The sequence below is a fragment of the Pezoporus wallicus genome, unplaced genomic scaffold (assembly GCF_028554395.1).
Source record: "Pezoporus wallicus isolate ANWC-B61680 ecotype Strahan unplaced genomic scaffold, APGP_CSIRO_Pwel_v1 contig_642, whole genome shotgun sequence".
In the NCBI taxonomy this organism is placed as follows: Eukaryota; Metazoa; Chordata; class Aves; order Psittaciformes; family Psittacidae; genus Pezoporus; species Pezoporus wallicus.
This window is the reverse complement of record NW_026637470.1, coordinates 559568-574643: the sequence shown is the minus strand read 5'-3', so window position 1 is coordinate 574643 and position 15076 is coordinate 559568. Positions and strand designations below refer to the sequence as shown.

The 15076-nt window shown below is 39.3% G+C and overlaps 1 protein-coding gene across 3 annotated transcripts in view; it reads left to right on the top strand.

Moving 5' to 3' along the window:
• The window catches only part of STIM2 (stromal interaction molecule 2), a 60775-nt gene that overhangs the window by 27026 nt on the left and 18673 nt on the right, over positions 1 to 15076 (top strand). For 2 of the 3 annotated variants that reach the window (XM_057405583.1, XM_057405585.1), the window contains exon 2: positions 6026 to 6156. The exons of the other annotated variant lie outside the window; for it this stretch is intronic. In XM_057405583.1, the coding sequence (XP_057261566.1) occupies positions 6026 to 6156 (131 nt within the window). The remainder of the gene's footprint in view (positions 1 to 6025; positions 6157 to 15076) is intronic. 3 annotated transcript variants of the gene reach the window in all.

Genomic DNA, 15076 nt, shown 5'->3' with positions numbered 1-15076 from the left:
ATCTAGGAAAGATTAGAAAAGCCTTAATCAAAAACTGTTTTAACACGTGATTTTACTAATGGCATTATTGTTTGAATTTTTGCTTTAAATATCAGATTGGTTTCACTTTTTTCCTGGGCATAAAAATAGGAAATTTAAGTTCAGAATTAGACAGCTTTTTTGTGGGTGTGGAGAAAGCAGAGATGAGCTAATGGCGATTTAAGGAAAAATCAAAGCTTTGCTTGCCTGATCAAGTTTCAAGTTTCCATGCAGTGTTAAAAATATAATTGATTTGCATGTATTAAAAGGTACTGAAGTAGCAGACTAAATGGACATTTCTCAGTAGCGACAGAGCTAGGTTTGGATTTCTCATGGGGAGTATTGCTTATATATATAATGAAGTGGTAATGAATTATTTTAAGGCTGTTCAAAATGATCTGTTTTTACTGAAGGATGTTTAGTGGATTTAAAAAGAATTATGGCAGCTTTCAATGGAGCTGAATTGCAAATATCTTTGGTTTTATTAATTTTTTTTTTTTAAATGAAGTGCTACCAGTCACTAAGCCTTACACATATGCTCAGAAACAAGTGCTTCAGATACCAGGCTTTGCAGTCAGGAGTTTTATCTGAGTCTCATCTGCTGTTGCTACATGAGCTTAGAAAGATGATTTCAGAAATTGTCTCAGTTTCTAATATGGGGTAGTGGAAAAGCTTAATGTGAAATTTTGCATTGTAAAATTCCTTGGAGACGACAGTGGCCTGATTCTCCTTTCCTGTTGCACCCATTTCCCTGCTGTAATTAGTATTACAGCAATTTTTCCTCTTTAGGAAGCTCATTTAAGTAAATCAATGTTGTGATTAAAAGATAAGTATATTCTGCCCTTTTTGTCAAAGTTTTTTTTAATGTTTTTATTGGAAAGATGTGCTGCAGTGATGAATTTTATTTTCCACTCTAATCATTTAAATAAATGTCACAGGTGACATTGTCAAGTTAACAGTTATATCCTGCTCAGCCTACTTGCCATATGGAGTAGTTTAATTATTAAGAGTAGGAGTGATTTGCTTTGGGAGCTTTTAATTGAAAGATTAAACAAAGCTTACTTTGAGGCTGTGTCTTCAAGCATCTTCAAGACTTTAATGACACCTTATGTTAAGATTTAAGCTAAAAGAAACATGTTTGTTGCTTTTGTTGTGAATAGCTGTTTTGAAGATCTGGTGAAATTCTTGAAAACACTTGTTTTTCAGTAATCTGAGTAATCCCTACTGTACCTGACACCCAGATTTGTACTTTGTTATTTTATGGTTTTTGTCTTGCCTTGAAAAGAATATATTAAATTGATGAAGAAACTGTAATGTATTAAAGTATAGTGTAGAGCTAAAGCACAAAAGAAATGTAATGAAATAGAAATTCTAGTTAGGTAAAAATCCATTCATTGGGGGGGTTGGGGATATTGTGACCACCTGCTTTGCTCTGGAAAATGCAAAGAAATCCTACTTCTTGGGAAACAGTTATTTTAAGATGAGTGTATGTACTTAGGAAGCTGAGACTTTGTATAGCGCTTGCCTTTTCTGTGAGGCTTCCCTTTCTCCCAGATGGCTTCTTAGGAACAGGGAATCATAAAACCAGAAGAACATGGTACACTCCTGAATACATCAGAAAAAGGCTGTCACGGAAGCACTGCAGACTTTCATAGGACTGCCATATGCTAGCATAAAAAAGTGTGCTTCCTCCTCTGTGAATGCCGAACATCCTCACAGGGCAGAAATGATGCGTAGTAGCCAATCTATCCAAATAACTCTCAACCGCTAAGTTGCTCTGAGTGAACTAATGGGGAAATTTAAAAGCATTTTAATCTTAAATTTGGAGGTGTGTGTCAGGTTCCGGGTACCTTTGAAAATCATAAAGGTTTTGTGTGACCCTGTATTCTTCCTTAGAAAGGCTCTTTGAGGCATTTAAAAGACTTGAGGGCTCAAGTGCTTTGGAGGCCAGATTGGAAGTGCAAATACTTGCTAGGGTCCCTCTGTCACAAAGCTGCTATGCTCCAGTGTCCATATGCCACAGGGTGTGTGTGCGTGATGACCACAGGATTATTAGCTGTTTGTCTGCCAGTCTTTCATTCTGAAGTCTGTTATGATTGCAACAATTTAGGGAAAAGTAAGTGCAGGATAGATAAAGACTGCAAGGTGCATGTATCCTTTTGCTTTGGGACCGTTTCTAATGGTGTATTCCTGAAAAAATTTCAAGGGCTTTGCTGAAATGCTTGAATGCTTGAAGATATGGATGTAATTAATCTTCTTTAGTGGTTTGTGTTGACAGTGTCAATTTAAGTTAACCCCTGTCGCTTTTAGAAAATGGGATGAAAAAACCATTATTCTAACGTTTAGGAGAGTTTCAAACTGAAGTTTTTCTTGCAGTCTTGCCTTATTCTAACCTCATTGAAAAACAGAAGTGAAAAAAGAAGGGGGAGGGGAAAGTGTGTTACTTTCCCCTTATCTGCAAATACAAAGTTTCCTGTATACCCCCTTGGATAACTCTGTACTCAGTTTACTATCAAACTGTCTTGTGTAAGACTGGTCTGTACCCGTGGCCTTGTGCAGCTCCTTGGACTGGTGAAGACTACTTTCTCCTCTTGCCTCAGAGCTAGGAATCAGTTGCTGAGCTACTTGAGGCAGGTAGAAGGGTCAGTTCAAAAGCCTGCGCTGCATTTGTTGGGCCACAAATTTGACATATAATTTGTTTAGTAGCAAATTCTCTCCATATCATGACCAGAATTTCTGAAAACTTGCTTCTGAGCAACATGAAAAACTGGTCTGTAAAATAACTCCTGCCTAGAGTGACATATGGTGTGCTTGTATGACTCTTGTCCACCTCATCTACCCTATATCTCTTTTGTTTGCTTTGCTAATTCTTCTGTGCTGTTTGTTAAAGGAAGGATTAGATTCTAAGATATCAAGTTTAACCCTGAATGAACATGGTATCCCTGTGATCTTTCCTGTGATGATGGTTTTGGACTGAGTGTATTATGCCACACATACCAGACTAGGACAGTGAAATTGGTCCAGATGTGAAATAGTTTGTCATTACAGTACAATAGAAGGTTTGGAATCCCAGAACACCTTCAATAGATTCAAATTGAAAAATAAACTATCAACTTGTCTTATAATTTATTGCATGGTCTCAGACCTGTGTTTATGGTGCTTGTTCTATATCGAGACTTTTCCTCTTGGCTGTTATCTTAATTAACAGGATGTTTGGGAGGTTTCTAGCCATGCTTCATGTAGTATTAATTTGAATTGTTTCTGCCATGCAAGTGAGGCAAAATTGTGTGCGCTAGAATCCTCTCTAAAGCTGCAGGTCATTAAATTTGTCAGGTTTTTGGGATTGGTAGGGCTTCATAGGTATGCTTGTGAAATGTTTTTCACTTATTCTTTAGGTTGTGGCTTTGTAAATTGTTGTGAGATTGTTTTCTGAATAAAGGGATGACAGGTGTTGTCAGTCTAGGAATGTTTAATTTTACCATATGAAAATAACCTTGAAGGTAAATCTGGATTCTGTTTAGAGTGGGTTAATTTTTATTACAGCCGAGATGTGGTCCTGCTCCATGTTTCTCAGTTCCAAAAGGAGCAATTGGAACTCTGTTGTCTCGAGAGAGAGATCAAGTGTTCCTGGAGCTCAGGACATGGGACATTTGAAGCACAAGCAGCCTGTTTACTTCTCTCAAGAAGAGCCATAGCTCTTTAAAGTGCCTTCCTTCTTAAATAACCAAAAAAAGGCATCTTCAAGATAAGTAAATACTCCGATTAAGAAATTGATTGAGAAAAGAGTTGAAAACCTCAGTTTTCAGAAAATGTACTCTGAGAACTTCTTTTAATTGAAAAGCTGGGCTTTCAGCTGAACAAAATAGAAAAGCATTTGAGTGAGTGCTTGCAAACTGAACACTTGGTCTGACATTTTCTCTGTAAGTCTAGGAATAACTACAAATGAAGTTGGGTGTGTTTGGAGGACCTGTTCGTCTGTTCTGACAATTATGCTTTCTTCTAACTTAAAACATAGTATAGAACTAATCTTGCAGTACAAAATGTTCTGAAATATGTTTGTGTTCAAATAATGTCATCTTCTTTGTGGCTATTGGAATTTAACTATTAGCAGAATTTTGAGGTGAGTCATACTATTGCATGGGAAGCCTTTCTATGACAAATACTCTGTATTACAAGGATAAGTCCTTTAACCCCCCCAATGATAGTAATATTTTCATTGCAAGGCAAAATTCTGAAGGCTGTGTATTGTACAAATTAAACCTTTTCTAATGAAGTGATGATGGGCAAATAGAAGATTATTTTTTTTTTAACATAAAATTACTCAGTTTTACTTTTTCATGACACATTACTTCTGTTCGTTCCAAAGCTGAGAATTGTTTGAGAGTGGTCTTGTTTAATGTTTAGTCATTTGTTTTTCTGCTTTCTATGAAGTATTACTAAATTCAGCATCTCCATTCTGGGATGGTTTCAGTAAGGCATTTGGTTTGTTTTTGTGGTTGGTTCTTGGTTGGGTTTTGTTTGTGTTTTCAATTGATACATGGACACAGATAACAGATAACTGTTAACTTCTGTGTAATAAAGCTGGTGTATAAAGTGAGAGTACATTGACTCATGTCTAGCTGTAGGGTTCAATCCTGTTAATACGCGTTAGAGATTGCAGCTATGCTGTGGCTGCCACCTTTATATTTCTGCTTTGTAGCCTTCTGCAAGCTGAGTCTTACCAGCTTCCATTTCTTTTTATTGTTTTGAAATTTCTAATAGTCAGAATCATGCTAATGCAAATTGGTATGGAAGTACTAAACCAATAAATCTGTTTTTCTGTGCAAACTCTTGATCTTACCCATTTCTATATGTGCTTCCCTTTCATTACTTATATAAATGAGCCTTTAATAAAATCTGTAGTAACATTTAATCTTAATCCTTTGGTAGACTAGAAGAAGCAAAAATTACTTGTGCTGCCTCAATTTGTATTTGCATTGATGTGACTGGAGTTGACCAGTTTATGGGACTAGTGAGTGCATTTTTATAATGTATATTGCAGTGGGAATTCACTACCTTATTAAAGCTGAACTTTCAAAAATTAATTTGTGTATCCTTTTCCACCTTCTGTTCTTTGATGGTGTTCAGTACATCAGAATTAATGAAATAGCTATTAGTTAATGCCAAGGTCTGTGAAAGACAATCTTTAACAATGGTTGATCATGCATTGTAGAATTTTTGGAGCATTTGGCATGTGCCTTGTGGAAGGGAAAAACCAGAGATATAACAATCTGACATGGTGAAAGCAGAGCCATCAGGTGCATGCAAATCATTAGTCTTTGGTGATGAATGTAGATGAAAATGTGCTATTTTTGACCCAAAAACCTGCTCCACAGTAATTCTAGTGTTTTTTAATCAGAACATATGTGGCTGAGAATATGACTTGCTACCAGTTGAGCTTTCTTTGCTTGTTTCTCTTGCAGTCCACTGTGAATATTTTGCATCCAGTAGTACTGTCTAATTTGAATATGATCTACAGTATGGCTATCATTCCTTTGTTACCTGTTTATGAAGCTATAATCATAAGAATGACACTTTTTTTCCCTCCTCTGGTCTGTTTAGCCCAGGCTTTCAGAAAGGAGGTTGGAAAGCACAGTGACTTTATTTGCTATTGCAGTGATATATTACTGAGGGTGGATGATAGAAGAGATAGCAGTTACAGGGATAAAAAAAAATATCCAAGAGCCAATCTGTTCTAGCTAGTTCTTTGGGCTTCCCTCCTAACAAAGAGTTGACACCCTTTCCCCTCCAACCCTACCCCCCCACCCCCCGCTTTTTTTGGTAAGAATTATTATTTTACAGCTGAATTTGGTATCTATGACCTCCCGGCTATGTGAGGTGAAGGACATGTACACATACAGAAATTTAAGCCCATTCTTTTTCTTGGAAGCTTTATATTCTAGTGCAACAGTAGATAATATTTCTGGTTTTTGTTTTGTTTTTTTTTTTCCTCCCCCCCTCCCTTTAGATCCCTGCAGTTCACTCAGCCCACCGTGCTTTACTGAGGAGGACCGATTCAGTCTAGAAGCTCTCCGCATGATCCATAAGCAAATGGATGATGACAAAGATGGTGGTATTGAAGTAGATGAAAGTGATGAGGTAGGAGTAAAAGCCTTCACTTATGCATACATGAGGTCTGTCTGTTTTAGATAGCTGCTCATGTTCCAGCACTTTAGTTGTTACTGTTTTTCTTAATTCAGACCTTCCCACAGCCAAATGTAGAAGGAAAGTCTAACTTCTAGAACTGTCTGAAACTGAATATTATTGTCCCTTGTTCTAGCCTAAAGGAAAACTTCATACAACTATGTATAAAAGCTGTTATTTTTGTGATTAGTGTAAGAGGCAGGCAAATGGTGTTGGTTTAGCTTGCGGTGAGGTTGATGTGATCTGCCACCTCATATTTTAATTTGTTTGCTCCAAGATTTTCCTGCTTAAGTCATCGTTGGTCTTTGCTGTTTACTTTAGATCTGTTCCTGGCACTTCATGGTGCAAAGTAATACCTGTTACAGGCAGCAGTTAAGAAAGGTGTGGCTTGTTTTTTTTTTTTTAATGTGTTTTTGCTTACATTTTATGGGCAAGTAGGAAGTGCCTCCTAAGGAAGGTTATATGGACCTACCTGAAGTTTTTTGTGACTGCTTGAATGAGTTTGGTAGGCAGGCTTCTAATGGTCCTGGAAAGGGCTTTGTGCTTATCATAGAATCGTGGAATGGTTTGAGTTGGAAGGGACCTTGCAGATCATCATCTAGTTCCAGACCCCTGCTGTGAGCAGGGATACCTGACAGTAGACCAGGTTGCTGAAAGCCCCATCCAGCCCAGCCTTGAACATTTCCAGGGATGGGGCAGGCACAGCTTCTCTGGGCAGCTGCTTCCAGTGCCTCACCAATCTTGTAGTGAAGAATTTCTTCCTAATACCTAATCTAAATCTACCCTCTTTCAATTTAAAGCCCTTCCTCCTTCTCCTGTTGCTATATACCCTTGTCAGAAGTCCCTCTCCAGTATTCTTGCAGGTGCCCTTTAAGTACTGAGAGGCTGCTCTTACGTCTCACCGGAGCCTTGCCTTCTCCAGGCTGAGCAAACCCAGCTCTCTCTGCCTGTCTTCATAGGGGAGCTGCTCCAGCCACTTCATCATCTTTGTGGCCCTCCTCTGGACTTGCTGCAACATGTCCATGTCCTTTTTAAGTTGGGGCTGTATGCAGTACTCCAGATGTAGTCTCACAAGAGCCAAGGAGTAGAGTCACCACCCTGAACCTGCTGATCACAGGCAGGTCTCAACTTTACCACTGGGGTTCTTAGAGTTGCTGGGTAGGAATTGAAACATCTATGTAGTTTCATTGTTCTTGCTTATTTTGCTTTCTGGCAGTTGTCAGGTACAGGCTTGAGAAAGGAAGGGGAGTGAAGAGGGTATTGCCATGTGGTTCTGAAGCCCATTTTCACTGGAGGTGAGTGGGAGAAGTATCTACTGCTGATTTTTCTTCCCGTTTTTGTAACATCTCTGGGAAGACTGTTCTCCCTGAAAAAGTTGTCAGTTATCACTGTCAAGTTTAATGTGATGGTATTTACCTTTCTGTGTGACTATGTACAAACAGCATCAACAGTGACTGATGCTTTGTTGCTAGGAGTTTTGTGAAGGAATATGGTACAATGGAGAGAATGGTCCAGAATAATGTAACTTTGGAGGGAAAAAATCTGCTCTGTACCTTAACGAGTGTCATGGTGTGAGGTAGTTCAGATGCTAGAAGCAGACTATCTCTGTTACTGCAGAAAGGTTGGTTAGCCAGTAATGTTTGGGACAGGCACAATCCAGTCTGCAAACTGAAACATTAGTGATGGAGTGTAAGCTTACTTGAGGAGTTTCTCAGCACTATGTGATTCTCTTGACTTGTGCTGTATTTAAGAAAGTTAAAAGAAAACACTGAAATACCTATGCATTGGAAAAATTTTATTAATAATCAAATGATCTGTCCTGGTTTCAAGTGGACCATCTTTATATCTGACCTTAAGTTTCTCTTTGTTCCAGTGAAATGTCAAGGTAAACCTCAGCATCAGAAGCTGCTCTTGAAATCTGTTAAAATGACTGAAATTAGAACAGTTCATGGGGGATGCTGCGTTTCATCTGCAGTCCCTTTTTCCTAATGCTCATCATGCCCTGTTTTATGTTGTAGTTTGTTTTTCCTCTGTAAAATGAATCCTTACATAAAAGCATTCTATAGAGGAAGAGTTTCTTTAGAATATAAGAAAATTTTACCTGTTACTAGAAACTTATTTCCTCAAAAATTGTATTATACTAGAAGCCTGTTGGATGTACCTTGTGTGGACTGGAAAGAAGCTTGTATTTGACCTTGATGAAATTGATGTGGGGAAACTTGATCTGAATTTTTAACACGGGATCTATTAGCCATTGAAACACATAAGGGATTTGTGAAAGTCTTCTAAGGAAGATAGAGGGGTTCTAGTTTGAGCATGGACTGGTTAGATATGCTTTTTCCTTATTATTTAGTCTCTTACCTGAGTTAGACTTGATGGTATAACTTAAGATATTTATAGTGATAAAAAAACCCTGAACTTTCAAAATCACTAGAAGATACTTTCCTAATTCTAATTATTACAAAATACTTGGGGGAAAAGTGCATTTTGACATTACTACTCATATTTTTTTTTTTCCGTTCAGGTCAGGATTCATGTAACTTTCTAGTACTAGCCCTGATTTTCTTAGGGCAGGCTAATATAAATTTTTCTATCAAATCTATCTTCTGTTGTTACTTCTTAGCATACAAAAGATTGCAATTGATTAAACTTGTTTAGAGTTAGGCTGTAAAAGGGTAACTGAAAGGGAGGACACATTACTGAGGTTTTAGTCATGTGTTGTGGGAGGCTATCTGCCTCAGGAGGCATCTGTTCCACCATGTGTACATGATTCGTTTTAATGACGAAGAGGCACAAGCAGTAAGGCTTATCATATGTTCACTATTTACATAGGTTTTTCCTATTTCCAAAGAGCTTTTATATGTAGATACTACATAAAGCAATTTTCTCAAGGAATCTCACTTTACAAATAGAGTAAGTTTATGTTTTGAAATACTAATCATCTTACTGTGTGTTTAATGTCATAGAATCATAGAATGGTTAGGGTTGGAAAGGACCTTAAGATCATCTAGTTCCAACCCCCCTGCCATGGGCAGGGACACCTCACACTAAACCATCTCACCCAAGTCTTCATCAAATCTGGTCTTGAACACTGCCAGGGACGGAGCATTCACAACCTCCCTGGGCAACCTATTCCAGTGCCTCACCACCGTAACAGGAAAGAATTTCCTCCTTATATCCAATCTAAACTTCCCCTGCTTAAGTTTTAACCCGTTGCCCCTTGTCCTCTCACTACAGTCCATAATGAAGGGTCCCTCCCCAGCATCCCTATAGGCCCCCTTCAGATACTGGAAGGCTGCTCTGAGGTCTCCACGCAGCCTTCTCTTCTCCAGGCTGAACAGCTCCAACTTCCTCAGCCTGTCTTCATACGGGAGGTGCTCCAGTCCCCTGATCATCCTCGTGGTCCTTCTCTGGATTTGTTCCAACAGTTCCATGTCCTTTTTATGTTGAGGACACCAGAACTGCACACATGTTATCCTTAACATCCCTAGCCAAGTTTAATTCTAACTGGGCCTTGGCTTCCCTAACCTGGTCCCTAGCTTCCCAGACAACATCCCTGTACTTTTCCCAGGCTGCCTGTCCTTGCTTCCACCTTTTATAAGCCTCTTTTTTCATTTTCATTTGAATTTTCCTCAGCAGCTCCTTATCCATCCAAGGAGGTCTCCTGGCCCTCCTGCTGCACTTCCTTCTAGTTGGGATGCGACACTCCTGAGCTTGTAGCAGGTGATCCTTGAATATCAACCAAGAGTCTTGGCCCCCCCTGCCCTCTAGGGCTGTATCCCATGGAACCTTACTAAGTAGGTTCTTGAAGAGGCCAAAGTCTGCTCTTTTGAAGTCCAGGGCAGTGAGCTTGCTGCACGCTCTTCTCACTGTCCTGAGGATCTCAAATTCGAGCGTCTCGTGATCGCTGCATCCAAGGCTGCCCTGGAGAGTCACATTTCCAACGAGCCCTTCCCTGTTGGTGAGCACGAGGTCAAGCATGGCACCTCTCCTTGTCAGCTCCTCTATTACTTGCAGCAGGAAGTTGTCTTCCACACAATCGAGGAACCTCCTGGATTGCTTGTGCCGGGCTGTAACATCGTTCCAACAGATGTCAGGGTGGTTGAAGTCACCCATGAGAACAAGGGCCTGTGAGTGTGAGGCTTTTCCTATCTGTCTATAGAGTGCTTCATCCACAGGTTCTCTTGATAAGGCGATCTGTAACAGATCCCCACAGTAATGTCTCCCATCGCTGTTCTCCCTTTAACCCTGACCCACAAACTCTCTGTGGACTGCTCACCTGTCCCCAGACAGAGCTCCATACTCTCCAGCCTATCCCTAACACAAAGGGCAACTCCCCCTCCCCACCTGCCAGGCCTGTCTTTTCTAAAGAGCCTGTAACCTTCCATTCCAACACTCCAGTCATAGGAGCCATCCCACCATGTTTCTGTGATGCCTATTGTATCATACCCCCGTAGACATGCACACATCTCTAATTCCTCTTGTTTGTTCCCCATGCTATGGGCATTTGTGCAGAGGCATCTGAGCCGAGCACCAGCTGAAGCCGTCTCATTGGCTGGAGCGGCTGGAATGTATCTACATTTCTCCGAGCATTTATTGTAGGTGCTGGCAACTGACTGGGTGTGTTGGGATGGAATGATGCACCCCTCCCTCAGCACATCTAGTTTAAAGCCTCCTTGACCAGTCTGGCAAGCCTCCTACCAAAACTGCTCTTTCCCTTCCTTAGAGCAGCTCCACCAGCCCCCACTAGACCTGGCCTACAAACTTGGGTCTTGTGTTCAAGACACCCAAACCCTTGACTATGACACCACCCTTTTAACCATTTATTAACCTGGCTAATCCTCCTAGCTTTTTTTAGGTTCTCCCCTGTATCCAGGAGAATTGACAAAAAGACTATCTGAGCTCCAGAGCCCCTAACCACCTCCCCAAGGCTCTGTAGTCTTTCTTTATGTTCCCCAGGCTACTACTATCTATGTCCCTAGCACCCACATGTATCACCAGGAGTGGGTAATAGTCCGTGGGACTTGCCAGAGCAGGCAGCCTCTTTGCAACATCCCTGATCTGTGCCCCCAGTAGGCAACACTCCTCACTTGAGTCCGAGTCAGGCTGTCAGACAAGTGCTTCTGTCCCTTTCAAAGTAGAGTCCCCTACTACTATGATCCACTGCTTTTTCCTGGCAGCACCAGTAGAGATCTTCTTTACCAGTACATCAGCTGGCTGTTTCTGGCTCGAGTGCGTTTCCTCATTAGCCTCTTGCAGGACACAGAGCTAATGGCATAAATCTACAGCTTTGCGTGGATAGATCACTTAATATGTTAATATTTTGTTTTATGCTTTTTGAGTGTACTTGCATAGTGACTTAACAAAAAACCCCAACGCACCAAACCACACACAGAGCCACCCCAAAACCCCCCAAACACAAAACTGTGTGAAGAGGAAGAAACTGCAATATTGAAAACATGAAACAGTCAAAGTATAGCTTTTAACAGTACAAAGAAGCTGGAACCTCAGAGGTCATGCAAAAAAGTGCCTGACTTAAAATGTTGTCTTGGGGTAAGAATTGAAAAGAACCTAGTTTTACTGGTCTAAACCAGGGAGTGTGATTGTCTTCTATACAGAGATTAAAGCAGAAAAAGTAGCTAGTATAATCTGTTAGCACTTTGGCTACAGTATGTTTGATAGAGGCAGAGTTTTTGACAGCCCATGATCTTCCTCTGAAGTGACAGTCTCCTGAATGGATGGCCTCTGTAAATCTTTTGTTGATGCAAATAATCCAAGAGACTTGGAACAAACATAATATCTTGAAGAGTATGCTGTGTTTTTTAAGAGGGGATGAAGAGGTGGAGTCTGAAGAGAAAAAAGTCAAAGGAAGAATCCAAAAGGAAATTGAAGTGGGAAAGATACAGAGGTCAAGTATAAATTACTTGGTTCACAATAAATAATTTATAGAAGGGGGTGAGTTCAGAAATCTGTGTTCCAATATATATTCCCATTAGTGCTATTTTGTGATTAAAGGTTTTATTATAAAGGAGAACCACTTCATGCTTTTATTACATAATCAGTTTGCTAGTCCCACTCTTGGTTGTTTATGCTTCCTTTCTGTTAGGAATTAAAATGGTACATGTGTCTGTACATTACAATCTATTTTAGAAGCTTGCTAAATTAAAATATCATACATTAGAATTTCTACTTTAGGAAAATCTGGAGAAATAAAATTTAACATGTATCTTCTCATTGAAAAATAATTTTCTGAATTACTGCTGAAACAGACCTGCCTATTCAATTTGTGTAAAGATGAGTTGGTAAAGAAGTTTATGGATCTTTGTTCTTTAATTCCTTGAGAGATATAAAAATTGAATAATACATGATTTACTAGTTTGGACCAGAGACCCATTCATTTCAGTAACCTGTTCTGGACAGTATGAGTGCTAAATACTGTGGGTACAATGGCAAGAAATTCTGTGACAGGAAATTCCAAAGAACTGGATACCAGAACAGTGTGATACCCCCATTTTAAGTATGTATTTTTTGGGTATTAGGAGCATGAAGTGTGAGGTCAAAAAACACTTTCAGAATTTTAATATTAACTCTGACTTAAGTGAATAGTCCTGTGTTCTTGAACAGCAGCAAATTTATGTGCAGAATTTCTCTTCCTTTTGATTGTTATGTGTTGGAGGGAGCAGAGATTTTAGCAGAAGATTAAGCAGAGTGTTTTAAGTTCAGCTGGGAGAAGCATTGCTGTAGACTGAGCTCTTGCTTTATTTTGTCTGCAGATATACACTCAGCAAGTGTTAAATGTCCTGTGAAGTTGCCTTGGTATACTGGTTTTGTCCTTATTTATATAATAAAGGTCCTTAAACTGATGTTCGTATTTGTGTAAACTAGCTGATACTTCAGTGTCAGCGGATTAGGCAAAGTTCTGCATGTAGAGAAATACCGGCTGCAGTGGTTCGGAAACTGAACACACCTGTTTTGCCTTAAACTGGGGTGGCTCCTTGGTGTATTAGCTTCCTAACCAGGGTAGCACATCCTTTTTCCCCCAAGAGCTGTTGGCTTACATTGATTCCCTTAGTTGGTTGTAGATCTGTTAGTAGAGGGTGTTTGGGGTTTTTTTTTGCCTTTTTTTTTTTTTTTGCTTGGTTGGTTGTTCTTTGGTTTATGTTGTTTGTTGTTGTTTTGTTTTTGTTTTTTTTTTCAGTGGATTTTATAACTCAGGCTGTCTTCTGAAGTTTTGTAAGCAACTCTGAGCATGTCTGCACATTCTGGATTTTTTCAGAGCCAGATTTTGTCTGCAAAACATTATGATCGTGTTAGTCTGTGGCTATGCCTGTGCTAAGGTGTCCTGTAGAGAGGCAGCGTGTGTTATCATGGATACCGTTGCATAGAAACTTGTTGCAGTGCTATTTGGATCAGACCTGCTTCACGCCTTTGTCTCCTTGGAGGTACTTAAGCTAATATGTAGCTGTCTGTACCTATTTGTGTAACACTGCAGGTGTTTAGTCCTAGCTACAATGAAATGACCTCTTAGAAATTCTTTGAAGAGATTGTGAAGGTTACTTTGCAATAGAATAGCTACAATTTTGTTTTGAGTGGCAATTTTTTTTTTTAAACAGAATTTGTAGATTACTTAAAATGTACTTAGTAACACTTTGTAATATTTGTCAACATGGTAACACCATGTCCTAACTTTTTCTAGTGACGTTTTTATTATGCTTAAATACATTTACTTATTTTACTGTGTAACATTGTTAGAAGCCATTTCTAAAGAGTAAGTAGTTGAGAATGCTGTCATACCTGAATCATTATATATTGCCTTTTAGAAGCATACTTGCCAATAAGTGTGACATTGTGATAGCAGCAATGAGTCTGGTAGCAGAAGATGAGAGGGAATGTATTAAGAGGCTAACAGCGACTGGCTGTACCTGAAAGTAGGATTACAGGAAAACAGAAGTTGTAACTTTTGCAGGTTTTCCTTTAAAGGAATAAAACTGAAGGACACAACACTGTTTAAGGTATAGATGCTCAAGGAAGACAGTGATACTTAGCCAGGAGATTTTACTAATTGTTCTTAAAGTGAACTTTCAGTTAAAGAGTCTATGTTAAATTGATGCAACTGAAATTCATGAACTTGAGCTTTCACACAGAACAGAACGTAAACATCGCATGAGTGCTTCCTTCTGCAATTAGTGAGTGTAGTTACTTTTACTTTTCCACTGGCAATTGCAGAAGAATGCAATTATTCATTTGCTCTTCAAGGACCAGGCATCTCCTGCAACTTCTGTATTTTAACATACGTGAACTTATTGTGTTGTTGCATGTCACCTTAATACTCTTCATGTCAAACTGGTATTGGAATGTATTATTTTTCTTATTTTGGTGGCTCTTAGTTCAGGTTAGTTTTTGGTTATGAGTTGACTGGATTTTGGTGAATGTTATGGTACTAAAAGCTTACTGAAGAGGAAGAAAGGTGGTTGTGTAGCTACCTGACTTTGTAACTCTTTCCCAGGACTCCACAAGTTTTGTTCCTTCCAGGGGGGAGCAAGTTTCCTCTCTACCTATTACACTGCTGAACCTCAGGCTTTGGGATGTGGATCTTTGTAGAAGCATGGTTGTAATGGTACTTCTGGAATCAAAGCTCTGGTTTTGAGCCTAGGTGTGATGGGGTTTTTTTACGCTTTAGTTTTTTTGAAGTAACTATTTTGATAAATTACTTTTTTTTTCCACACTGTTTTTAGGTATCTTACCTGCTGCTTTCTTGTTTCAACTTTGTAGTCTTAAATGGCTCTCTCCCTCTTGAGTAATTATGTTGGCTAAGATAATTCTTAAATGTTTGTGTGGGGTTTTTTTTTTTGTTTTGTTTGTTTTTTTTTTTTAG